Below are 27,019 nucleotides of genomic sequence, written 5' to 3'. Positions count from 1 at the left end.
TCGCAAGAGCTTGACTTACCTTTGTCATTTTAATGCATTGCACTCAGAGCCTGGTTTAAAAAAACCCAATACGCTCCCCCCCTGGCTTTTCAGAGATAATTTAAGTCTCTTTCTGAAAGGCCTTTTTATGATTTCAGCAGCTCCCAGGGCAAGGATGAAATACCGGGAGAGTGGCAGCAACACCTAACTTTTGCACTGCAGGGTGCTGCCGGTCAAACAAAACGCTGCAGGAACAAACATTTTGCACAGGGCGCAGAGCATGTGCCATTGCAAGTTCTCATCGTGGTGCCCGCGTTCTCCATCCCGTGCCAGCCCTGATCCTCCTTGCCTGTCTTTACAGCCCCTCTGCCGCTTTGCTCACTTGAGCAGGCAGGGTTGAGTCATCCTAGGCATGCTCTGGGGGAAACCGTTGCCTCCAGCCCATTTCTTGGAAACTAATAAAAAAAAAATGCCAGAAATGTTGCGACACACTTGCTTCTGCTTCTGGGCAGCTGGTGTGCTGTAACATCTCCACTCCACGCAGGCAGCTCCAGCGTGCAACCAAGCAGCCGTTTGGTCTGGGACCGTGCTAACCATAGCTATGCCCCAGTTCAGATTAGGTTCACTTCCTTCCCTACCTTCTTTGCATTTGCAAGGCTGAGGACCCATATTTGCTGAATAATGGCCTTTATGTGAGCTAACCTTTGTATAAATGTACCTTTAGCCTTGCACTTCCTGATCATATAAGACAGAACAATCTTATTCCATTGGCTGTTTATTCCCAATATCCTCCTGAAAACCTCTATTCAACCTGGTAGATATCAATTTTTTTTCTGTACAAGATTTAAACCTTTATGAGGGATGCGAGCTCCAGGTCTTTCGTATCTTTGACTTAAAATAATGCCATTTTCCTGTCTTGTTCCCCTTCTGAAGCTTGCCAGGTCAGCTGGCTCCATTAATTTCATTAACTTCTTCCCTCTATCTCTTAGAAGCTGCTCTTGCAAAATGAAGAATCCTCCCAGAAGTTTCAAATCTAATTTTGTCTTTCCATTCCACTCATGAATCCAGTCATGATCACTTGATCCAAGCTAATTTTCCATGGCTAGCTATTACATGTCCTCTACTTCAGACACAAAGTCTGAAATCACATCCCTTCTGGGCAGTTCAGAGCCGACTTTATGAAGAAGTTTATGGTCTACAACCCCTAGGGATACATGGGCTTTACCATTATTAACAACCTTTGATCTCCACTTGACATCAAGAAAGCTTAAGTCTCCCATAACAATACTATTTTCTCTCTAGTAACACAGAGACCTCAAACCCTACCCAAATCTGAATGTGAGGTTTCTAATAGGATTCAAAGAAACCTTTTTATTTCCCCGTGTCAGTGGAGTGTTTGGAGGGTCATAGTACTGCTAATAAAGGACCTTGAGGTCTCAGGGGGAGGAGGAGGTTATATAGAGGAATGCCAAGCACCTTTTCCCATGTATATGTTCTTGCACACACATGCATGGGTTTGTAATTTGAAACTCTCTTTACTTCTGGACAGGCTTTGCAAACTGCTTAGACCACATTCTCTGAGGTGTTTAAAGAGGGTGGAGTATGCAGTATTTATTTAGGTACTCTACAAACCTTAATAAGAATCGAGTGCTTGTAGCAATCGCAGAGAGCAAACAGAAAGCCAGCTGGCAGAAACTGAACAGTGCCACTGCATTTTTATTGCTTCTAACGCCCCCAAAACAGATTATTACTAAAAAAAAATGTCTTTTTTAATTTCATTTATCTCTGATCCTGCATTAATTTGTCTGCTGTGTGCAGCGGTATTATTAGCTGTACTCTATTTTTCAACCGGCTATAAAAATTCAGCTTTTAAATTTCCTCCTGGTCCAACTCCTCTTCCGATCATTGGTAACCTGCACTTGGTGGATCTTAGAAGGCAAGATAAATCACTAATGAAGGTAGGACAAAAACTCCCAAACCCAGACCCTCATAGATTTTAAAGCTGCCTGAGATGTATCAATGAAAGCTTTTTGTCTTTTTTTAATTCAAACTAAATTGTAAAGGTGTGAAAATTGCTTTGTAATATTTTTGTGGGCTTCTCCTAGCCAATGTCTGTGTTGATGCGATGTCATTTATGAGCGATGAACCATTAAAAAAAGACCTCTGGGTAATATGGGATTTCTTCATGTAATTGTGATAAGGTACATGAAGTATATAATGCTTGTGGGATTTGAAATATTAATTTGACAGCTTGGACACCCAGAAATCTTTTAAAGCATTAGGACATAACTAACATGAAGTGAAATTGCTTCCCTCTCCTCCGCCCTGGAGAACTGGCAAGGGGAATTTCACAATGCAGTGACCCCAAAACTGCTTCGGAGAAGGCCAGATCCAGATGCCCCACTGCAAAATCCAATTCCCTCTTGATGAATTGGATATGCCTTAAAATCTCGACGGCAGTACAAGCGAGGGATGGAAAAGTTGTGCTAAGGAACCAGAATGAATAGCCCGTAAGCTCTTCTATTAACCTGTAATTAAGACAACTTACCCCACTGATGGTGGTAAACTGTTCTTCGGCGCAAGACGAGGCTGGCACAGCCCGGGGTGTTTATGTCAGGCTGCCGAGCGCTCCCCCCTTGCTTTAGCAGACTGCACCCTCGGGGATCGACGTGCACCGGGGTCAGGGAGAGAGTGAGCAAACAAACACCGGCGGTTCATGACCAGGCGTCGACACGGCTCCCGTAACGCCGGTGCTCAGCAAACACCGGCGGGTCTCGGGGAGCAGCCGAGCGGTGGGTCAGCCCTGCCGTGGGGTGAGGCTCTCAGCACCTGGTGCTGTTACGGGCGATGTCAGGGCTGGGGTCAGTTTACCCAGCGGGGCTGGGCAGACGATGCTGCAGCCTCCGAACGGCAGTTTGGAATTACCTCCGCATGCTTTCATCACCTGCTAGGCTGTATGTGGTATTGCCTGTGTTTGCCTTTACTTTCGGATTACTCCAGAGGGGTTATCCCTCCATCTCACCCCACAGAGAGCAAAAAAATGGGGATTGCATTTGAGCAGCAGGGGCACCCCGATGGGGTGCTCCCCTCTCCCCTGCGAAAGCTGACGGTGGACTCGGCGCGAGCTGAGGGTGCCTGCGTACACCCTGTGTTCGCTTAGGCGGCAGATTGGGACTGTGGCTTCCCATCACCTTGCTTGTGCCCAGCCCAAACTCTTCTCGGCTGTCCCCACGTACAGTTTTCAAGCTCCCGGGAAGCAAGGTGCAGCTGCAGCGGTGGAGGTCGGCAGGAGAAGTCAGCTTCCCACGGTCCCCAACGCAGTGCCGAGGAGATCCGCAGGCAGGGGCTGGGGGGAGACGACAGTCTCACCCTTGTAAAACACAGGCATGCAGCAGCAGGCACACACACGACGGTCCTTACGGAGCGTGGGTTCCTCCGTCAGCCTGCCTCGCTTTGCCACAGACCCCTTTTCTCTGCACAGCACAGCGGCTCTGGGAGCACACGTAGGATGTGCCAGCGGGACTGTGCTCCTGGAGGGATTTTCAGCCCCCTGGGGCACTGTGTTGCCTTTGAAATCTGCCCAGCAAGGCAGAGCTTTGGCAGGGAGCTGTGGAGAATTTGTCCTGGGGTGTATGGCAGTGAAAGAGCCTCTCTGTGTTATGGCAAAGATACACCCAGAGCCTTCTTCAGTGCAAAACGAGCATCACTTTGTGTACAAGCATGGGGACAGCCAGCAGTTCGGGCAGCGTCCTCCTCCTGCTGTGGGTTTCCTTGCTGTGCCCTGCTAACCTATAGGTACCAAAGCCAGGTCTGAGCAGAAGGGCATGGATTTGCAATTTGTGGTCATCCAGGGCAAACTAAACACCTGGCATGGGGCAAGCAGCTCCTCTGGTCTAGTGGCAGAGGTGCAGGAGTGCTTTGGTACAAGAGGAGCATCGTACCAAAGCTTTCCTGTGCGACAGCATCATCATTTACACTGAAATGTCTTCTCTGTTTTCGTCTTTCTCCAGTTTGCCAGTTTGTGTTGCCATTTGAGATCCAGTCTTTAACTCTAGGTGGTTTTTTTTTGTTTTTTGTTTCCTTTCTCCTTAACAGCAAAACCAGATTAGTAATGCATTGATGGGGGTGGGGGTTCTTTCATGGCAAGAAACCTAAAATTCATATGGATGCCAGCCAGGCGTCTGTACAAAATGCCTTGTGTTTGACAGTAATGAGCTCCGGCTTACAGGTGCCGTTCTGCAGGTAGCGGCTCTGCAGCCGTTCCCAGCAGGATGCCAGGATGTAATATGTCCTTTCAGAAAGCAACAGGCGTTTACCCTGTGCACGCTCCTTCCCTTCCTGACCATCACAGCTCACCTCTTTTTCAGCTTGCGGAAAAATACGGCCCCATCTTCACCCTCCACTTTGGGTTCCAGAAAGTTGTGGTCCTGACCGGGTACGAAGTTGTGCGGGAGGCGCTTGTGAACTACACAGAGGAGTTTGTAGACAGACCATCCATCCCAATATTTGACCAAATTCAGAACGGAAACGGTACTAGAGAAATGAGCGGGGGCGGGCGGGAGGGACGACACCGTCGCTTAGTGCCAGCCTAACTGTGCATCCCTGGAGCCCGGCTTTTAAACATCCCCCTTGGACCCTTCGGAAGCCAAGCTGACAGAAAACGTTTGGCTTTCCTCGCTTGCATGCAATGCCTCCTGGCTTTTCGTCGTTTTTGCTAATGCACTTGCGGCTGATCCGTATCCTAAACGTTTGAGGGTGAGGAGTGGGATTTTTAAAGGCACTGTGGTAATTCTGGGGTTAATTTCCATAAGATGTCAATGAAAGCAGCTCACCGCCACCACCACATTTACAGACCTTCCCCACGGTTTCAGGGGACTTTGGACTAACTGGTTTGGCTGTTTGGAGCTGTAGGGTTTTTCCCTTTCTCCCAATGCCAGGTGCCACAATTTTGGACATCATCAGTGCCCCGCGCTTTGCTTCCCCACAAAGGCTCTTGGGTGGACCAATGTGAAACAGGTTGAGGCAGAAGCAATAGGCTGAGGCTGGAAGTTCACCTCCACAAACAATCCCATAGTTTTTCCAAGGCAACTCTGTATCCCTGAGTGTTTCAGAGGACTTTTTGCCTTGGTTTTCCATCCTCTGCTTCAGCTGAAACTTTAGCTTTGAGCATCCAAAAGGCAGCTTTATATGCTGGTCACAGGCTGAAGTTGGGATTACAATTAGAAATTAAATTAGCCGGCCATAGTATCAATAGATTAATTTATCGCTACATAAGGAAAAGGAATCGATGGGGAGAAAAGCATTTTTCAGAGCTAATTTACATATAAAATATCCCTGTGGGAGACTGTCAGTATTGCGCTATAAGTCCTTTCACACTTACCTTCTCAGCCCAAGACTGAGCCACTTAGAGGTGACCCAAAGCTGTAAATTCCCAGGGACTGTTAAGTAACAATGGTCACAAATTTTCCCATGAAACATTTTTTCTTCAGAAAATACCAATTTGTTGACTCCAAAGCTGTTTGCAGAAAAGGAATGATCCAGATAAAATTGCATGAATTAAAGAAAAATTAAAAATGAAGTTTAGAAATCTGTTTTGACATTTTTAGAGCAAGAAGTTTTGCTTTCCAAATTAAACCTACACTGCTTTAAAATAGTGCTTATTCTAGAAAAAGCAAACACATTTAAAAACCTTGCAGCCAAGAGGGAGATGTGAAGTGCTGGAGTCCAGGCTTTCGACTGACACAATCTGAGATAGTCTTTGGATTATTGGCACAATATTGTCCTTCACTATTTCCAACACTCTGATGGCATGAAATACCCATCCCTCCTTGGTGGTGTTAGTGATCATCAAGGCATGAGCTCAGCAACCTCCACAAAATGATAGTATTTTTGCCACTGCTGAAAGTACAGCGTTGCTGGGAATCTCAATAAAAGAGTTCAGCACTGACCAGGGTTGAGGAGACTGAATTATCCCATCCCACATAGACAAAATATCTTTATGACTGGAATAGGACAAAGGGAGAAGCTTCAAAGATACAAGGTTGTTGCTTGAGGCCTTAGACTTGCAACCAAACAGGGTCAGAAATGTTGCATGATTGACTTAGACCAACATCTCTACCCAGCCCTACAGCCAACCCGTACTGGTCTGAAAGCCATACTTGCTTATCTTGCACTCAGGAGAGGGCTGGGGCGAACTGGGCTGGGTGGGAGCTTGTTTTTCCCAAACTACAGGCTCAGTGAGACTGGGAGAATGGAACTGAGAGGATATGGATGGGGCACACAGAAATGGGAGACCCGTAGTCCCTAAGTCCATGGGAAACTGGGCAGCAGAAACACTTGTGGAGATCCCTCCTCATCCAGTCCCCTATTTTGTTTCGTGCGGTGGGGGTCCTCTGTGCATGAGCCCAGCGGCGACGTCTCACGGCCTCCCCAGGTTTGTTCTTCTCTATTGGGGAGCTGTGGAGAACAACTCGGAGATTCACCGTGTCCAGCATGCGCAACCTCGGCATGGGGAAAAAAATGATAGAAGGGAGAATTTTTGAGGAGCTTCACTTCCTTATCGAGATGATCAAATCCTTCAAAGGTGAGCTGGAGACCACCACAGCACTTTACAGCCTCATATGTGTCACCGCTGCTGCAATGTTGCACTAACATTTCCATGCTCTTCCCATTGCAGGGGAACCTTTTAGCCTAACGTCCTTCAACTGTGCTCCAATCAACATCACCTTCGTCATGCTGTTTGGGGACAGGTTTGACTATAAGGACCCAACATTTCTCACTCTCTTAAGACTCATAGATGAAGTTATGATTCTTCTGGGATCTCCATATTTGAGTGTATGTAACCTGTCCCACAGATTAACTTTTTTTTTTACATTGGCACATTACATTTGTGAGCCACACTAACCATAGGACTTAGTTCAGCAGTTTTCAAATGTTCAGAACCAGCCATTACACCTAAAATGTGACAGTTCTCCACGTACCACCTTGGTTATCACAAATGTGCTGCCAGATTCCCCTTTGCTACTCTCCATTTGAACCATCTTGCACATCTGTGTGGAGCTAAAATGAGAACTGACCTATGGTTATTTTAGCTCCACAGATATTTTTTTGGCTTCTTCAACATAATTACACCATCTAGGCTTTCTTTGCCTTTGCTGCATTTTCTAAAAAGATACATTCAGTGTTGATGTCTAGGTGAGTGAGATTTCACACACTGCATTAAAAATGCTTCCTTGGAAAGTGCCAAGAAAACTTTGCTTATCTTCAAACTATTGTACCCAGTCCTTCATAACTGATGTTGGAAAAAACTAACCAGTCTCATACTGATCTAAACTGGCTGGCGGCCTGGCACACTGAAGCCCCAGCTGTTGTGAGGCTGACCAGGCTGTTACTGGTAGAGGATCTGTTCCCACAGAACAGCATAAATGCTTAAAATTAGGCAGCACCAAATAAAGGCTCAAAGGTTGCAAAGCCCTCGTTTATGAAAATCTGCCCGGGAAGTCCCTGGAATGCTAAGATACTACTACTACAAGACAAAACGCAACTGATCTGTCATGCCTTCAGAAGAAGCTGTTTCAGCATGCTGATATTCCTGCAGACTTAATGCTTCTCTTTTTTAATTCCTCATTAGTATTTCAACTTCTACCCTTTCCTTGGATTTCTTTTCAAAACCCACAAGATTATGCTTGGGAAAATAGAAGATGTGCGCGTCATTTTAAGGCAATACATGAAGGCAAGCAGGGAGGATATCAATGAGAACAGCGTGAGGAGCTACATTGATGCACTGATATTCAAGCAACAAGAGGTATTTGACTGCTTAGTTCTGTTGACTGTTTGCAATGTCTCCTTTGGATTTTCTAGCTAAAACAGTTGCTGAGTCTTGATTTCAGCCATTGCATGTAAGCCTATTTGAAATCCAGGCTGTTATTTTGGTGGTATTGAAATCAGATGCCAGTCTCTTACAGTTGGTGTTATTTACTGCACAGATTTTTCTATCAAAATTAAGATATGAAAGCCACTGTCTCAGTCCACTCCTGAAACAGCAGCACTAATAATGTGAGATCAACTCCTTGTTCCTAGTAGAAAATGCATGAATTCACATGAAAGCTGACTCTGCCTTTCTTTTTATGACAACAAATCAATTAATCATCTACACTGTTGCTCCAAGATGAATGATACACTTAAAGTACTTGAATGATAAATCATCAGTACAAGTCCTAGCCCTGCCCTGCATCTTGCTTTAGTAGAGACTCAGCAGTTTCACACATCAGTTGATTTTGTTCAACACAAAATATTTGGGCTGTGAGTATTTTCTTCTTTCCAACTGGATCTGGGCCAACCTTAGGCACTAAGTATTCTACCCAGCTACGTGGAGGAAGGATCAGTGCAGTCCTAAAGCCCAGCAGAAATGGCCTGAAAGGTCATTTTGAACATTGCTGGGGATTCAAACCTGCCCTTGGGCAGGAGGAGTTCCTCGCAGCTAGGCTTAGCTGAATCTTCTGTACAGGGGAGAGAACAGGCTCTTTCCAAACCTGTGAGGCTGAGTCCATGAACAGCACCTGGTCCTGGGCTTCAGCCTGCTTCTGGGTGGAGGTCGATGCCAAACCAAAAATCCACTCCAAAACTTCCATCTTTGGTGCTCCCATCTTTGGCGAATGCTGTGCATTCAAGATCAGGTCTATTTTATCACCCAGTTCACAAACACAAGATCATAGTCAACAGCGTTGTAGGCTATGCAGTATTTCCCTAGCTTGCTGAATACGAAGACGGATGGTTTTAAGACCTTTCTTACCACTTGTGTTTTTCAAGGAGAAAAACAAGAAAGACAGCCTCTTCCATGATGACAACTTAATAGCATCCATACTTGACCTGGTCATGGCAGGAACAGAGACCATAGCCACAACGCTCCAGTGGGCCATCCTGCTGATGATGAAATACCCAGAGATTCAAAGTGAGCTCCTTTTACCTACTCCCAGTCTGTGGCATGGCTGATATGGGGAGGGGAGAGGCCTGGCCTCAGATCCACAGAAGCTCTTTCGCCTTAAGAGCTGAATCCCATCTCTTTGTTGTTATGAACTCCTGATGTAATTAGATGCTGATCAAAGTAATAACAAAATAGTCCCTTTACCTTGCTAGGAGAGAGGATGAGTGGGGATCAAGGTATGATGTCGGAGAAACAACACATCCATGTGCCTGAACTAGAAATAGAGGGGCGAAACCCAGGCTGTTGTTTTAAGAATCCTCTCCCTCCAGACCCTGGAAAAATATGTTTTTCCCAAAACCAAATCTGAGGAGGGAGTTGGCTTCCTTGCTGGGGCACATCCCCTTTGTTTGTTCCTTCCAGAAAAGGTGCAGGAGGAGATCGGGAGAACCGTCCAAGCTGGAAACTGGGCCACGTATGAAGATAGGAAGAACATGCCGTTTACAAATGCGGTGCTACATGAAGTGCAGAGGTTTATCACCCTCCTGCCCCACGTTCCCCGCTGCACTGCTGTTGACACCCACTTCAGGGGCTACTTCCTTCCCAAGGTAGGTAACTGCTGCATCTCAGAAACACGCCACCCTCCTCATTTTTGCTAGTGCCATTAAAGACTAGTTTCTTTAAAGGGAATTATAGGACTGAAGCCCAAAGAAGCATCCAAAATCACCCCTAGAAGAGTTTCTTCCTCTCCAGTGACTATGCTGAGTCCAGAGAGACTGGTATTGTAGGACTCGATTCAGTACTTCTCATGCCAAGGAGTTCCTCGCTCCACGAGTGACTCTGGTTTACCTCCTTCATGCCATCTGCACAGTGAAGTATCTGCCAGGGAATTTACAGGATCTGACCCTCTGCTTGAGGTTTTCACAGCACCTCGTGGGGTTTGGCTTCAATCCTTGGCACTGCTGGGAAAATCTCACTGCCTTCTCTCTCTACTGGCTGATGGGATAAAACCCTCAGGGTCTCCACCTACCCCAGGTGGAGCAAATCTCCCGGGACACTGATGTCTGTGTCACAAAATGAACTAAAACAGAGCACTTTTACTTCTTTTATGCCTTCATGTACTTTTCTTCCAGGGTATAATTGTAATCCCATCACTCACCTCAGTGCTGCTGGATAAGACGCAATGGGAGACACCACATCAGTTCAACCCCAACCATTTCCTTGATGCCGAAGGGAATTTTGTAAAGAGAGAGGCTTTCCTGCCCTTCTCCACAGGTAACTAAAGGGCTGATCTGCACAGAGATGAGGCTATGGCAGGACCATTTTATTACCATATACACGAATGGGGTCTTCATGGCCAAGTACTGCCTTTAACCCGGTCAATAAGCAATGGAGTCAATTATTCTGCATCCAGGCAAATGGCTCTCAGAGCACACCTCTCCCGTGTTGGTTCCCAAAGGTTCAACAAGAGAGAAGACAGAGAGATATATTGCATCCAAAAGAAGGTGGAAAAATGCCTGAAAGCTGTCAGGAGTAGGTGGAAAATCAGACAGGATTGGTGGTGCTGCCAGCACAGCTATGCATGGGGTTTCAGGAGCTCTCCTGAAAGTGAGGGTACAATCCAGGGACCCTCAAGTCCTGTCTTGAGGCAAGGCTCACGTGTGAGTGGGTCTGATGGACAAGGCTTCATCCACTGCCCACCAGAGCCAAGGAAGAGAGTCCCAATAAGCCTTGCACCTTGGCTGGGTATTACAGCCAGCAGAGACCCAATATAGGACAGAGTACACCAAACAGTATTGCTCTCACTGTGAAATCTTAAATCCAAGGCCCTGGATTGTTCCCAGAAATCACCTTGGACTGTGATTCTTCCAGGGGCACTTTTGAGAGCTGCCAAGGATTTCCAGCACAACCTGTTCTTTTAGAGGAAGAAGCACAGCCCTGTGGTTGGGGGAGGTGATAGGACACTTGGCATCCTGACACTACCTCCAACTGTCGTTTTGGTCAAGTCACAAAGTTCTTCTTTTATTTTTTTAATCTCAACTTCACCTGCAAAATACAATTAACGTTCTCTCCCTGGAGGCTTATAATCCCAACCCCCCTGGGACTTAAACTGAGCTAATGGTAGGAACAGTTGTTAGATATCAGAAACTCTCCCCTGAGCTATCCTAAAAGAAGAAATATCACTTCCACAGTGCCTTCCTGACAGCCATAAATGCTTCCAAAGGTTGCTTAATTCCAGAAATGCTTGCCCCCAGCCCATGCCCTCCATGGCTGCAGCAGCGTGCATTATGAGAGGGCACAGCTGGATGGAGTAGTCTTGCTGGGAGTTTAACAAATCCCAACACTGCAGGAGCCCGTAAGTGCTATAAAGGGAGATTTCCTGCAGAATCCTACAAATCCTACCATGTAACCTTACACCTTCCAGCTGTTCCTCTGAAAGGATGGCTTGAAGGGATTCCAGAACGTGCTCCAGCCACAGACCCTCAGCAGTGACTTTGGTTGTTAAGAAGCCAGTTCTCGCTCTCTACTGCGTGCTTCAACTGTACAGGGACCACCATGCAAGGGCTGGGAATCTAGCACAAAGAGGGGGTAGGAAAGAAGAAACACAGTCTTTTCTAAAAGTGGGATGTTAGGAAAAATTCCACAGGAAAAGTGAGTTTCAAACCATTCTACTTTGGGAGGAGGTGGCATTTTTCTATCAGGCTGCTTTTCAAAGAGAAAGGGTTACAGATGCTGAGAGGGTTGGAAGAGCTAAGGAGAGGAGAGAGTACCTCATAAATGCATAATAACCCTGTAACATGGCTGTGACTTGCTGCTGCAGGTAGCTGTGTGACAAGAGAGACCAGGCAGGCACACCGTGCCAGTGGGACTGGGACAGCTACCTTTAGCAACACAGGCTCCTCTACTCCAAAATGCTCTGGTGCCTTTCAAGGTTTCACTCCTGCTTCCATCACAACATCTCAGATGCTAACATGTTCATGGCAAACATTCTAGTTTGGTCTTTCCATCAAGTAAACACACTGCTTTCATCTGCAGGGCGAAGGAACTGCATTGGAGAAAGCCTGGCCAAGATGGAGCTGTTTGTCTTCTTTGTGGGGTTGCTTCAGACGTTTACTTTTCAACCCCAGCCGGGAGTTTCAGAGTCTGACTTGGACCTTACCGTCCCCCAAACGACTTTCACGTTAAGGCCTCAGCCTCAGGCAACCTGTGCTGTCCTGCGTGAATAACCACGGCCCTGCTGAAGAGCAACCCAACAAGTGGGGAACCTGCTTAGACCCAACTTAGCTATGCTAGGACTCGCCATTCCCCCATCCTGGCACATCACCCTCTTTCACATCCCCTTCCCACTGTCTCCATCCACTCCCACTCCACTGCTCTCCGCCGCTACATCTGCCCCATAGGTTGCTGACCCCCTCTTCGCTCCCGTGCTGTGAGGAGGTGCGTATGATCAATTAGAAACCATGATGGTGGTTGACAAAGACACACTTCTTCTCAAAACAGACTGTGCATGGAGCTGATGGAAGGACCACAGAGATGGTCTGGTAAAGGGAATGTAGCCCATGAGTAGTAGGTATGTCACCCAGGCTCCCACGGCAAAGCAGTGAGGTTTGTAACATCACAGAAATCTGCCCAGATCCTGAGGAAAGACACACTGCTGTTTGCTGGAAGCCACAGAAATACACTGTGGGTCACACACTTGAACCATCCGTAGGTACCTCCTGAACTTTTCCAAGCTCACTAAAAATCCATAGCTTCTAGCAAAATCCTACCAGGCTAGGCAGCCAAGTCAAACACAGAATGAAAAAAACAGATCGATTCATGTGATTTGAGGACAAAATTATTTCTGCCTTGGAACAGTGTCATGAAAGATGCCCCAGAATCTGCAAACCTATTTAGATAAGCAGGTGCTGCTACCACCAAGTTCAACACTGCTTCACAGTCTGAATGAAAACAAAATCTACATTTCTAAGTTTGCAGTCTAAATCATAAGGCCACGTGAGATTTGTACCAGCAACCAGTCATAAAAGGCTAACCATATAGAAAAATAAACTAGACCTATTTCTAGTTTCATGCATCTCTTTCCTGATGTTGTTAAATAGGAGCAAACACTATTCCTCTCTTCAGACCTCCTGGTTAATGTTAAGAGCCAACATCAACAGTCAATCTGGTATTTGGGATGGTCTGGCCGTTGGAAACAGCCATGCGATTTCCCTGCAAATGATGTCTAATTTCACAGTGCTTGTATTGCACACACGTACACAAGGAGAATTGGGATCAGGGATTAGACAAGACCCAGTTTTGGTTGTTTTCCTTTCCGCTGAAGCTTTGTCTGGCTGTTGTCCCTGTCTGTAGCACTCTTACCTGCCATCATATTCCACAATCTTATTCCAGTTGATGTATAGCTCAGGCAATTTTTCATCCGTTTATCTGCCTGTGAATTGCCACTTCTCCTTATGCATTTTCTTACCATGTACTTTATTGTATCATTTGTTTCCCTCTTCATGGGAGCCCAATAAAGTTTTAATCCCATGCCTTCATTATATTTCATATGCCTGCCACCCAACTTTGCATTACACAGAAATGCAAATGCAACGAAAGGTTGATCCTGAGACCAGGGTGACAATGAGTATTATAATTTTACTTGTATCTCACAGGTGAGAGGTTCTGCATACCCTCATCCTAGTAAAGAACAGCTCAACAGGACACCCTCCATATCTGCAGAGTGGTTTCTCCAGGGCAAAGAGCTTTCCCTTTGTGCTCAGCTATGGGGATAGTCCTGAGGATAGCCTTGGTTTTCACTTTTATGTCTTCAACTCCTGCTTGCAGAGGCTGAATGAAAGGTTGCCACCACAGCTTCGCTGATGCTGGTGCTGTCCCTCTGCTTAGTGCCTTGGACCCTGAGTCTCTCCCCTCTTGCCCTCCCAAAGTGTCACCTGCTGGCAATGTCACTCTTGAGGAGCGGTGGCAGCAGGACGGGGTCTTCTTCAGGGAAGGCAGGGAGAGACAGGTAAAGCGACTGAGGAGCAAGCCACGTATCAACTCAGTGAAGGAAATCTTGGCCTTCCTGAAATAAAAAAAAGACTTGCCTTTGGCTTCAGAGAGGCTAGGACTTTTCCTGCTCTAGTCCCCTCCAAAAGTAATATGAAATCAAAAGACAGGTATGGCAACAATCTGGTGCTCTGGGGTTCAAATCTGCACGAATTTACTGGTGGAACCTCAGACCTGACCCCTTGCCATGGGCTCTCGGGTTCTTGGCTCTGCAGGAGAGAGATGGATCCCTTCCTATACGGCATAGCAGCCTTCAGATCCTGCTCTTTTTGGACATCACCTTCTGTGTTGGCACTCCCCGGCAGGCAGAGCAGAGCCTGCAGCAGTGCTGGCCGCATACAGAGATTCAGCAGACCGCGCAATACCCGTGCCTCAACAAAAGCCATGAGCTACCAGGTGCAAACATCCAAAGAAAACAGGTTTCTTTGATTCCTTTGAAAAGTGCATCCTCCTTGTGCCTGCGTTAGCAGATGGATGGAAGTGATGACTCCCCAGCACACTGAATTAGACAGCTGAATATATCCCCGCAAAAGAAATTGCCTGCCTCCCATTTATTTGTTCAGCCAAACGATGGCAGAACATTGATTATGACTCAGCTACATATTTATCTAGCAGAAAACATTAGCTCTCAGGGGTGGAAACACCATTTCCACATTCCTCAGTGGCCCCAAGGGTCTTCCCTCTAGCTGCAAAACACATTTATGCCTTGCGACGCACTGACCCGAATTGAAGGCAAACATCGGGGGGCAGGACAGGTGGCTTCATTTTTAAAGTACAAATCCGACTCATGCCACACACAGCTGGGGAGCACATCCCCCAGCCCAGCCAGCCATCCCTAGGCTGGACGATGCTGGGACCAAGGGCTCCTGCTCTCACAGGGGCAACGAGCAGGTGTAAGGATTGCAGCAACCGTATAGATAATGTAAACCGAGGGCTGCCTTGTATCTGCAGCCCCTCTGCGCGCTGGCTGGAGCAATAAGCGCTGTGCAGAATATAATTTCTATTTTCTATTTGCCACGAGATGGCACCACGATCCCTCTGAGTCACAGACAGCCCAGCCCTGCAGACCTTCCTGGGGTAAAGCACCCTGCCAGCCACAAATTCCCGCTGTCTAAGGAGGGCAGAGCTAAGCCCTGAGGTTTTATGCACCCCCAGTCCAACTGCATTTGTCTGCGAGCAAGGCTGGGAGCAAAGACATATGCACTATTTCTTTACCATGGACCTGGAAGAATCAGGTAGTATGCAGGGAACAGGAGGAATCTTCTCCCCATCCTACAGCAGACTAGGATCTCTCCCAGGGCCCAACCGGCTCAAACACTGTGGAGCAATGGCTCAACCCACCTCCCACTGCAGTCCTATCAGCAGTTCAGACCAAGGAAGAAGCCAGCTGCTGGAAAAGCGGCCTGTTGCCTTCACTGATGAGGGAATGCGATGAGGCTCCATCTCTAGTCATCTCAGAGGAGGAGAAGAAAAGATGGGAATGCTGGGAAAAGATAGGGTCTTGACAAATCTCACAGAAAGCTGGGAGAAGTAAGGAAAGGGGACATGGACAGGTTTTCTGTCATTTTGCCTGGATCTGCCCGGCTTCTGTGCTGCGTCAGGAAAGAACATTTTAGAAGTATCTTTGCAATGTTTGCACTCTTGCTTGTTCACACATGGTGCTCTGAAAAGAAGTTGTGCTTATGTATCTGAGCTACCTTTGTAAAAATGTAGGGGAGGGAGGGGAGTGTCTTCACTTCTCTGGGGAGAGCTGTTAAGTCCCACATCAGTGCAGGCATAGCAGAGCCTCTACCCAGAAAGGGCCAAAGACTCCCAAGGAAGCATGCTAAGGTTCCTTGAACCTTGCTCAGAGCAAGGGAACCTAAAAAGTCCAGCATTTAGCATCTGGGATTCAAAACCAGAAGTCTGGAAAGTGTTGGAAGAGCATCCATCAGACATAGAAAGAGCAAGTATCTGGGAATAATTTATCCCATGTGCAGTAGGGAATGGGAAAAGAGCAGGGGTTAGATGACGACCAACATTTGTATCTAATATTGCTCTCCAGGCAAAGAAATGATCCACTCTTGAGAAGCATCCTCTCCCAGAAGCTCAGAACTAGAGTAACTTTCTTATGTTTTGTATTTGATGTGTAAAGTAGTGGCTGTCCTGTCATGTATCTGGCTGGAATTTTCCAGGTAACCTTACCCACCAGCCCTCCTCTGCTTCTTAGAAAAATACTTGTTCAACAGGTATTTTAAGCATACAGCCAGTACTTGCAAGGCTTTGAGTAAGAAGACACTACCTGTCTCTAGTGCGTCTGCTAGGCTCTGTACGGAACTACTACGTGGATTTGTCTCAGTTCAGAGCCTTGGCCTTACTGGCGCAGCACAGCACAGACACACTGTGGATGGGGTCTCATGGTGAATCCAGCCTCTGCGGTCGTGTCCAGCTCCGATTCTTTGACCCCAGGTGGAGGCTTAAAAGTAAATTTCTGGATCAAGCCTGTGAAGAAGATGAAGAGTTCCATCGTAGCAAGACTTTCTCCGATGCAGTTTCTCCGCCCTGCAATGCCAAAAGCACGGCTGTTGGTGGAATGATTGGGGAAGTGGCGGCTCAACCCAACACCTCTTGCCTGCTACTTGGTAGCAATCGTGTGAAGGACAGTATAGGCCTCAGAAATGCAAAATAGCATGGCATGATATTCAGCAGCCATCACCATTGGTCTCCTACAGGCATCTGAACAGAGATGTTTCACTCCGAGCCTGCAAGGAATTGATCTGGGACACCCTAGAAACCAGCCTTTCCAAGGCAGAGGGAATGTTGAACTCTCGCTTGAAGGTGTTGAATTTTTGTAGGTCCCAGTGGTGCCATTAAACACCCTGGCCCGGTGTGCCGCCCAGTGTGGGCTGAGAGGCTGTCTGCAAGTCATCAAAACCCAGGGCAGGCATTTCTAAACCATCCCCACCACTGATGTCTGTGCTGTTCCCAACAGAGGCTCAGATCCTGCCACTTGGCCAATATCTCCTGAGGGGCACTGGGAACTCAGTGCCCTGTGCGGGATCAAACAATTTCGTTACCTGTGGAGAAGGGCAGGAACGCTTTCTTCTTTACGAAGTTCCCATCTGCATCAAGGAAATGGTTGGGGTTGAATTCATCTGGCGTCTCCCATTGCGTTTTATCCAGCAGCACGGAGGCGAGCAGAGGAATCACTGTTGTTCCCTGCAGCACAACCACGCTCTGCTTTAGCATGTGTGGATGTAGCAAACTTCTGGCTTTGCCCATTCAGCCACATAACCGTTCCTCCCTTTGGGCTGTGTCTGCAAACAAACTTCTATCTCTGAAGAACTAACTTCTGGACTTGCACATGACCAAATGACCCTTAGTTAGCGTGGCTACCCAGTTCACTGGAATTACTGACTAATATGCAATTAAACAACAATGGTTGTTGGCTGTTCCTGAGTTATGAAGCAGAAGAAAGACGTGGGCCAGGCTTCCTTCCTGCCCAGCTGCTCTGCGCTTGCCTTAAGCCGGCAACGAGACAATGCCGTGGGACTTTAGAGGCAGAAGTGCTCTGCAGGGCATGAATGGCAATGGAGAGTGGAGAGGATAAGGAACAGACTCCAGATCACAAAGATTGAGCTATGGGAAATGGGAAGTTGTGTGCGTAACGCTAAAGTCACACTGACATTAGCGTGAGCACAGGGGAGATGGGCTATTAGGGAACTGGCTCTTCCCCACCAAAAGCCCTGTGCTTCAAGCTCCCCCGCTCCTTGTGACATTTTGCCCTGTGGGTCGCTGGTGTGCTGCACCCCTCTCTCTTGGTCCGGAGAGCAGCAAGTACCTTGGGGATGAAGTAGCCTTTAAAGTGGGTGTCAACAGAGGTGCACCGTGGAACATGGGGCAAGAGGGTGACAAATCTCTGCACCTCGTGGATCACCGCATTGGTAAATGGCATTTTTTTCCGGTCCTCAAATGTAGGGAAGCAGCCAGGGCCAAGAACTCGCTCAATCTCTGCGTGCACCTTTTCTGCGGGGCAAAGGAAAGGCACAAAGTGAGTTTCCCTCAGTGGCAAAGCGCCTCCAAATCCCAACTCATGCTGACTGTTAGGAGGTTGCCCAGCCCCTGGGAGCAGAGAGAGAAAAAACCCTCAGATCCTTCGGTCCTGAGTGGCAGCATACAATGCTTGGACAGAGGTGGACAGGTCCCAGGTGCTCAGATTTTGGATGCATGAGAGGCTACGAAGATTTTACAGGCGAGCTTCACTTATGAAGTCACTGCAGAGTACTTCAGTACCCTATGTAAGAAAAGCAAAACCATAAAGGTGTCCTACTTTGAATCTCTGGGTACTTCATCAGCAGCAGGATGGCCCATTGCAATGTTGTAGATGTTGTCTCAGTGCCAGCCATGAGCAGGTCGAGTGCAGAGGCCAATATATTTGCATCATGAAAAAGTGTATTGCTTTTATTTTGCTCCTTTAGGGAAATAAAAATAAAAAAACCACTGCTGTTAGCATGGAAAGAGAGAACTAGGACAGGTAACCTAGTCTTCAGAGACATTACAGTGGGATGCATGTGAATTACTAGTGCCAAGATGCACCGTGTTGACATACCATTAGAGAAATCCTTCAGTTTCCAGCAGAAATATTTTCACATTTGAGATTTTGTCCCCAAAAAATGAGCCCACCGCCCGTCTCAAGTACGTGGATGCAAACGCTTGGAGAAAAAGGGCAAATACAGACTAGTCCCTCCTTTCTACACTCCCACACTATCATTCCTGTTGGTAAATCCACTACGTGGGAGCTGGTGATGTGTTTGCACAAACACCACAGGAACTTGTGCATCTCTGCAGCTGGGAATGTGTTGCCTCTGCCCAAGCCCGTAGGTAGGGATGCGTCTGCCTGGATGTGTTGGAAAAACGACATTACCTCTCTCTCCCCAGCAAGGAAGGGACTGTAGCTGACACCTGAGGACAAGTTTTAGACATTCATGTGCTACAGTCTGCTCAATTATTTCTTGCTTTTCCTTCAGTATGCTCTATTTAACATATTAAAATAGGAGGATGTTTACCCCAAATTTAAATATTTTTATATAGACCATAGTAGAGCATGTTCATTGGACAGGCAACACAGAGAATCTCTGTATAAGATACTGCACTAGGAATTGTTGTATTGTTAAAATACCTCTTGTTTGAATACCAATGCATCAATGTAGCTCCTCAGGTTGTTTTCATTAATACTTTCTTTGCTTTCCTTGATGCACTTCTTTAAGATCACACACACCTCTTCTACTTTTTTCAGTATCATCTTGTGAGGTTTGAGGAGAAATCCAAGGAATGGGTAGAAATTAAATAACTAAAAAGTAAAAAAGGAAAAAAAAAAATCACAGAAAAAAAATTTAATTCACCCATTACCTTGTAAAACTCAAGTATCATAATAAAGAAGTCATTTATGTGAAGAACTAAATGACATGTCATTGGAGTCTCTCTTTTTTGGTAACTAAAAAGTTTTAATATATAAAAATGCCTCCTCTTATTAAAAATTCTCTACAGAAATGAATGGAGCCTATCAGACTTGTCTAGACAGAGCCTATAAACATGAATTAAAAAAAAATACAATTAAGGGAAAGTGATAGTAAACTCATGAAACAATGAAATTACATTTTTAAAGAGGTAATAAAGCAAAAAGATAAAGCATTACGCATTACGCAATGAAAATTCCAAATGTTTAGCAAGCCAAAATACTTACGTTTTAAAGTTGTTAGATCATCATTTTTAACTTTCACATGAATTATAAATCAATTACACTCAGTTCTCGGCATCGTTAAATTTCACAGCACAATAAACAGTTGCATTTTATGTGCAGGGGGGTTACTTACACCATTTCTCAATGTTATAAATAAACTGGCTGCAGAATAAGATCCACAAATCTCTTGCTTGTGCTAACTGGTTATAATTTTTGCTGTTTTCTGCAAAAACTAAAAAATAAATTAATCGACATTTTTTTTTAAAACAGCTTTTTGAAAGACTGTTTCAATAGTACCTTAAGTAACTAATACTCTGTTCCTTGTGGTGGAGGATTAAGTTTAACAAAAGCTCTTGGCTCAAATGAGAGCCTCTTAGCTGGAATGCTCTTTTTATGAAGCTCCATTGAGCAGGTATTGATTTAATGCCATGACAGGAGGTATGAGAGGTCCGTATATAATGTCTGCAGCTCTCTACTTGGTACTACTACTCTGTAATTTCACTAGTTTAAGAAACCATAGCAAGAGACGAAAACCTAGTAACCCCCAAATACACAAGCAATTGCGCCTAAGGCAAGAGGTTACTTTTGGGATGTTCACACAGCATCCAGCAGGAAATAACTGGAATGAGCGTGGCTCTTTTTCTTTGTACATCCACAAATAAAGTCAGTATTTCAATAGTTTTATCACTGGTGTGTTTCTAAAGAAAGGAACTCTGGCCATGCCTTCCAAGGGGGACCTGATTCCCTCCTGTCTCTGCCACTTGAGCCTTGTTTGAACTGAAAATACTAGGGAGTTGAACATGCTGGCATTTTGTGTTTTATTATGGGTACTGCTGGAAAAATACTGACAAAACCAAAAAAACCTCCAAAACCAGGAAAGTTCAGAATCTTTCTGAACTCTTCGCCAACACTGCTATGAACACTTTTGAGACAGACTCCAGGAACATTTTCCTGCAGTTGCTGTGAAGCACCAAAGACAGAAAGTTGCCCAGATCCCAGTCCTATATTAGGGTCTGTTTCCTCACGGGATACTACAATTTGCCATAAAATGTAAAGTTTGCTAAATAAAGTGACTAAAAATAATAACATAAGGGCAGCGTCAATAGCACTTCTGTGGATTTCCATTAATGCTCCTGGATGCTGCCCACCCCAAGTCCCACTGTGCTGGAAACCTCCGTTATTGCACTTTCTGGCTATAGAAGAATCAAGCACATCCCTTCTGCTGGCACGGTCACATCAGCACCTCAGCCCAGTGCCACCATGTGATGTTGGACCTCCTTCACAAGTGGATTTCACGAAGGAAGAAAAACCCAAAACAAAGAATCTTGTCCCTGCCCATGGCAGGGGGAGTTGGATTAGATGATCTTTAAAGCTCCCTTCCAACCCAAACCACTCTATGATTCTATGAATCTTGTTTCAGTAACCTAAAGAGTCTCCAAAACCATCCAGCAATAGTAAATTGGGTTGACCTACCAACGCTGATGAGATACTGGAGCATCTCAGCACAGAAGGTAACTTACATGCAAGAAGGGAGAGCCAAGAAGGTGCATAACTTCATCTATGAGTCTTAACAGAGTGAGAAACGTTGGGTCTTCATAATCAAACCTTCTCCCAAAGAGAATAGCAAAGGTGATGTTGGTGGGAGCCATATTCAAAAATCGTAATTGGAAAGGTCCACCTAGAAATGAACAAAATCATAACTGTATTGGTCATTTCTGGAGCAACCCAGAGGTCTTCACAGCAGCTTTGTAAAGTAGCATGAAACACCCGCTGCCACCTCCAGCTCACCTTTAAAGGATTTGATCAACTGGATGAGAAACTGAAGCTCCTCGAGCATCATTTCTTCTCCAAGACGCTTCCCCATGCCGAGATCCCGCATGGTGGCTATGGTGAACCGCCGTGTCGTCTTCCAGAGCTCTTGAGAAGAAAAGAACACACCTACGGAGGGATTGCATGCCCTGTTTGCTGAGGCGGTATGAGATTTTCTCAGAAACACCAAAAGCACAGCTGGGGAATGCAGGTATTTTGCAACCTGGAGGAGCCTGCTTGGGAGAGGACCGGGGGGCTTTGTGGGGGGCTGGCTTGGGAAAGTACTGCCCCAGGTAGGTTCAGGAGGGCAGCAGGCAATATTTTAAACAGTTGGGTGCTGTTCACACCAAAGGTCTAGGTTTGCCTTGTTTATAGCTTTGTCTCTTTGCAGCCACGCAGAGTAAAAATCTCTATGCACGTTATTTGTCTCAGGCTGACTTGTTTTTCCTTAGAAAAAATGAACCAGCTGTTTCAGAGAGCAAGGCTAGGAGCAGACAACACCGCTCCGTCCCTGTCATGAACAGGACAAATGATTTCACTGAACAACTTTCATTTTAGAGGATGAACTGTATACTGTGCAGGGGGACAAGGAGGGGAAGCAGGGAGGTACCTTTGCTTACAGCTTGGGTATAACCCCCAGCTGGGTAACCCACCAGCCAAAAAAAGTGCTCAGCCAAGAGGGCACGGAGGTGTTTGGGTACAATTCAAAAGATCCCCTCCCCAGGAGGGCTTCCAGGGCCAAACATAGTCTACATCTTCATAGGGTGGTTGGGAATGTAGCGTAGCGTACCCTTCCTCACACTGGGCCTCACTCTTAAAAACAAGATTAAAAAAAACCCCACACGCTGTATGCATTATATACATATTAGGTCATCAAATCTTTTCCTTTCAGCCCTGGATTATTCCCTTCATTGTTTTTCAATGTCTAGTCTTGGGCAATATATTACTTTTTAGCATGCAATTCAGAAACATGCCAAAAATCTGTTTACAGAAATAATTGTTTGAGGTACAAACAGCCCGTGCTGTTGCACTTTTGCCAGTTCTTGCAGTCTTTATCATGAGTCATGCGTGATCCACGCTTTGTCTGAACTCCCAGTAACTGTAGAAAAGAGATTGCATAAGGACCTCAGCCTTCACATTGTGAAAAATAATTTCCTTCCTTCTGCACTGCAAAAAAAAAAACCCCTTGAAATGTGACCCAAGTGCCACTAAAAGCAAAAAAACTGATAAGGCAAATAGGAAGATCCCCAGAAGTGTTTTTCTTAAGAAAACAAACAACTACCCCCAAGCCCCATAAAATGTAGCCTTCGACAATAAGGACGCAGATCAAGACTCTTAAATACTGGTGCAATTGAAACAATGCATTTGAAAAACAGCAACGCAAGCACATCCTTATCTTTTCAACCTGCCACCAAAGTACCGTTTCCACGCTGGATGTGATAGAATATGGGTATAGCTGGTCTGTCCGCAAACACATCCGCCGTGTTCAGTAGGACGTCATTTACTGCCTCATAGCCAGTGAGCACCACCACCTTCTGAAAACCCAAATGGACGGTGAACACGGGGCCATATTTCTCTGAAAGCTGGAAGGAAAGAAAAATCAGAGCATGGAAGTCGTCAGTGGGAGCAGTACGTCCTGCTGGGGCGGCTGAAGAGTTGCCTGCCCTCTTCCTTCTGGGGCCAGGAGGGATGGAGGGATGCCAGAGATAAAGCCCTGAGACGCTTAAATGAAAAAAGGAATCAAAGCAAATAAACACTGGTCTGTTTAACCCAACAGCTTCCATAAAACTACTGTTATTCTGAGCTGGTTGGACTCAGGTTCCAGTGGGTTAAAGAGGCAGAAAGTAACAAGACGCTTTGGACACCAGCAGCAGCATAACAGCATCACTGAGATCTGCCAGGCAGCTACGGAGCAGCTGCTGGTTGGGCAGGTTGTAACGCTCCGGTCCTCATACTGCAAGAGGATGGAAGAGCAGAGGTGGCCTTATTTATTATTGTCCTGGTTTCGGCTGGGATAAGTTCATTTTCTTTCTAGTAGCTGGTATAGTGTTATGTTTTGGATTTAGTATGAGAAAAATGTCGATGACACACTGATGTTTTCAGTTGTTGCCAAGTGGTGTTTAGACTAAGTCAAGGATTTTTCAGCTTCTCGTGCCCAGCCAGTGAGAAGGCTGGAGGGGCACAAGAAGTTGGAAGGGGACACAGCCAGGGCAGCTGACCCAAACTGGCCAAAGGGGTATTCCAGACCATGTGATGTCATGCCCAGTATATAAACTGGGGGGAAGGCTGGCTGGGGACCACTGCTCAGGAACTAACATGGCATCGGTCGGCGAGTGGTGAGCAACTGCATTGTGCATCACTTGTTTTGTATATTGTGATTCTATTGTTATTATTATTGTCATTTTATTATTATTATCATTATTATTTTCTTAGTTTCTGTCCTATTAAACTGTCTTTATCTCAACCCACGAGTTTTACTTTTTTTTTTCCAATTCTTTCCCCCATCCCACTGGGTGGGGGGAAGTGAGCGAGCGGCTGTGTGGTACTTAGATGCTGGCTGGGGTTAAACCACAACAATTATAAAAAGTTAAATAAAAGCTTTGTTGTAATTAATGCAAAGAGGTATATAATATGATTCACCAAGGATGGACGTATGAAGGCATAAGAAACCATTGCTTTTTCAGCTTGCCTTAGAAAATTACCACAATACCACACTCTACTTTTTATTTCTGCTATACCGTAGTGTTCAAGCCACTGCACAGCAGGACTTTATAGTGCTATGCGAGATAGTGGGTAGCAGGAGCTCTCTGGAGGCTCACAAACATGGTCCTGCCAGGCCTTACAAGGAATTAAGGCTTGACTGAGAGCAACGGAGTTGAAACTGCATAAAGCTATGGTGAGATCAAGCCTGGCGTCCCATAAAAGGAGACCAGTTCTGGCAATGTAAACCAGAGGAGGCTCCAAAGCTTAGCAACCCCTGCTGCTGTACCAAAGCAAACAGGTAGCCCTGGCAGAGTCTAATCTGTGCTTCAGCAATATAGCCAGACTTGTCTTATTTATGCAAAAAAAAAAATAGTTTACAGGACACTGATTTCAATCATTTGTTCAAAACAATGTTTTGGTTGCTGCATCATCTACCATGCAAATTTCATGGGGAAATCCTTTAGGGATTCTCCTTTTGGGGAGGATTTTCTACTCCAGGTCACTTGTTTGCTAGTACCTTAAAAGACTTCTGGCAAGTCAGGCGTGAGATCACTATTGCAGTTCCACAAGCTCAGTAGAAAATCTCCCCCTACCCGTAGCTGACTGCAAAGGGCAGAGGATGGCGAGAGGGTCCCCCGGGCTGCAGCTGTAGCCCCCTTTCCTGGTTGTTTTCAGCAGTAGATCCCTTTCCCAGTTGGCTTCTTGATCCTATACTTCAATGGGGAAAAGAAGGCATCGGTCTGGCCAATGTGCCCAATACCTTCCCCTCAGTCTGTGTTTCACTAAGACGCTCTCACCTTGCTCCCAGGTCCTCAGGTCACCTCCTTTCCAGCCTCTGCTTTGCTTATTCTTCCCAGCATGTCCATGCCCCACCACAAAACCCCTTGTCCCCCACCCTCCTCGGCAGAAAAATTTCTGGTCTTGCCAGAAACAGGAACCAGAGTCCAAACCGCTTCCCAGCTCCCAAGCTCTGGCTGTTGAGCCCACTGTGAGCTGGCTGGGGTAGGATGAAGATGCATCTCCACAGGCATCTCCGAGGCCCCTCGCATGGCACGGCGATGGGAATGAGACAGGGAAAGGCAGCTCCTCTCCCCTACCTAGTGCTAAGAAGGTCAGAGGGCTGCTGGCGACCTGATGTTAAAAGGCTCGGTGTAAGGTCCAGGATATTCACACACATGTCCTGACATGGGGAATGCCCGCTGAGCCACATTTTGGCTCTGAGAGACTAAATACATTGAGATTTTCTCCTTTTTTCTGGAAGACAGATGTGAGGCAACTGTGATTCCTACAGAGAACCTTGTCTTGCGTAAGTCCAAGTCATTCACTGTTTCAAATGATTTCTCCTACATTTCTTCTTCGGGCTTTGCTATATTAATTCCCATTCTCATGAAAAACTAGCAACACGAGTAAGAAATACAAGCTATTTTGGCAACCACAATTAAGCATCCATCTTTCAATTTGGCTACATGGACACTCAAATATTTTAAAGTATTTCACAACACAAGGAAGATGCCAAAATTTAGGTCCATCGGTCTGATCTGATGTGGATACTCATAGTTTTCAATGTGTGAGTAGTTCTCATGTAAGCACTGCTCATATATAACATCACCCTTTGCAGAGTTGGGATTTAACAGTTTCCTTGGTCATTCTGAAGCCTTTAAAACACCACAGTTTTTTAAGAATGCACTTGGCACTGAAAATTATCTCAGAACTCTCACCAGAGGAGAATTTTAAATAGGTACATGCTGACGTTCAACACCCTAGAAACAAAGGACACTTGTTCTTACCTTTATTAGTGACTTGTCTTGCCTTCTGATATCCAGCAAATGCAGGTTGCCAATGATCGGAAGAGGAAACGGACCGGGGGGCAAATTTAAAGCTGACTGCTTAAAAACTTTTAAAACATAGAGTGCAGCTGATAAAAGCAATGCGCACACCCCACAGATGAAGAGGGCTGTGAAGGCAGCCATATTTTGGTGGAGCTTGCCTTTCTGGAAAGCCACCGGGACACCTTTATTAGAATGCTCGCATTATCTCATTATATTTATTCAGAGTAAATGATGTCAGGGGTTTTGCTGTGCTTTGCACAATCTTGCCCTCCACCCCCAGCTCTCCACAAAAATTGGAATTTATGTCTGCAAAAGGCAAAGTCCAAGCACAACTCGTGGAGGTGCAGGATTGCAGGCTCCCTGCCGAGTGCAGCGGGGCAGGTTTGCTTCATTTCCAAAGCCTAGCTCAGATTCTTCTGCCTGCAATAATTTCCCAGAACCTGAGAGTCCTATATCTGCTTTACTATGAGGCATCGATCATGAAAATTCTCTTAAGATTTCCACTTCATCTCTCTCGCATCTAAATTCTTCTTTGAACACAGACAGCTATTTACTTTCTGCCTTCTAGCTCTTTACCTTACAAATGCTGATGCCCAAATAATCCTTCAGGGCAGACAAGCATTGCTCATCCCTTGGTACAATGAAGGAGAAGCAGGTCCTGCAGGTGAAGAGATTGCACCAGGCCATGCGTGAAGTTGGGTGGACAGCCTCTTCCCTCCCCTTCCACCTTCTTGTGTCCTTGCAGTGAAGCATTTTCTCCCAGTGAAGGGAAACAGAACTGGGCAATCTTCACATGCAGAAAAATCAGGACCCATTTGTTGCCTCCGGAGATTGGGAGCTCTGTCGCTTATCTGTGTGCTCTTCCTATTTATTGACGCTTTGAATCTGGGCTGTCCTAAAGACATACGTGGTATGCAGACAGAAAGCTGCTCCTTATGTCAGAGTAGCCCTATAACCTGGCTTGAATGATTTGCCAGCCTAGTGTAAAACACCTAACAAGGCACTCGAACA

The 27,019-nt window shown here is 46.0% G+C and overlaps 2 protein-coding genes across 2 annotated transcripts; one reads left to right on the top strand and one right to left on the bottom strand.

Annotated features, from left to right (window-relative positions):
- Positions 1-1,623: 1,623 nt before the first annotated feature.
- On the top strand, positions 1,624-13,424 carry LOC142045431 (cytochrome P450 2W1-like). Its single transcript, XM_075058948.1, has 9 exons — positions 1,624-1,937; positions 4,347-4,509; positions 6,413-6,562; positions 6,656-6,813; positions 7,610-7,783; positions 8,788-8,929; positions 9,323-9,507; positions 10,033-10,174; positions 11,936-13,424. Exons 1-9 carry the CDS (start codon positions 1,740-1,742, stop codon positions 12,124-12,126), a joined length of 1,503 nt encoding a protein of 500 aa, XP_074915049.1. The 5' UTR covers positions 1,624-1,739; the 3' UTR covers positions 12,127-13,424.
- Positions 13,425-16,077: 2,653 nt separating this feature from the next.
- CYP2W1 (cytochrome P450 family 2 subfamily W member 1) lies at positions 16,078-26,190 on the bottom strand. Its single transcript, XM_075058965.1, has 9 exons — positions 25,967-26,190; positions 22,897-23,059; positions 21,456-21,605; positions 21,188-21,345; positions 19,107-19,277; positions 18,258-18,399; positions 17,769-17,953; positions 17,005-17,146; positions 16,078-16,489 (listed from the first exon to the last, which is right to left on the bottom strand). The coding sequence occupies exons 1-9, from the start codon at positions 26,147-26,149 to the stop codon at positions 16,302-16,304; spliced, it is 1,482 nt and encodes a 493-aa protein (XP_074915066.1). The 5' UTR covers positions 26,150-26,190; the 3' UTR covers positions 16,078-16,301.
- Between the last annotated feature and the right edge of the window lie 829 nt (positions 26,191-27,019).

The sequence above is a fragment of the Buteo buteo genome, chromosome 27 (genome assembly GCF_964188355.1).
Source record: "Buteo buteo chromosome 27, bButBut1.hap1.1, whole genome shotgun sequence".
Classification (NCBI taxonomy): Eukaryota; Metazoa; Chordata; class Aves; order Accipitriformes; family Accipitridae; genus Buteo; species Buteo buteo.
Note: the sequence above shows the minus strand (reverse complement) of the source record. Positions and strands in the feature narration are given on the sequence as shown.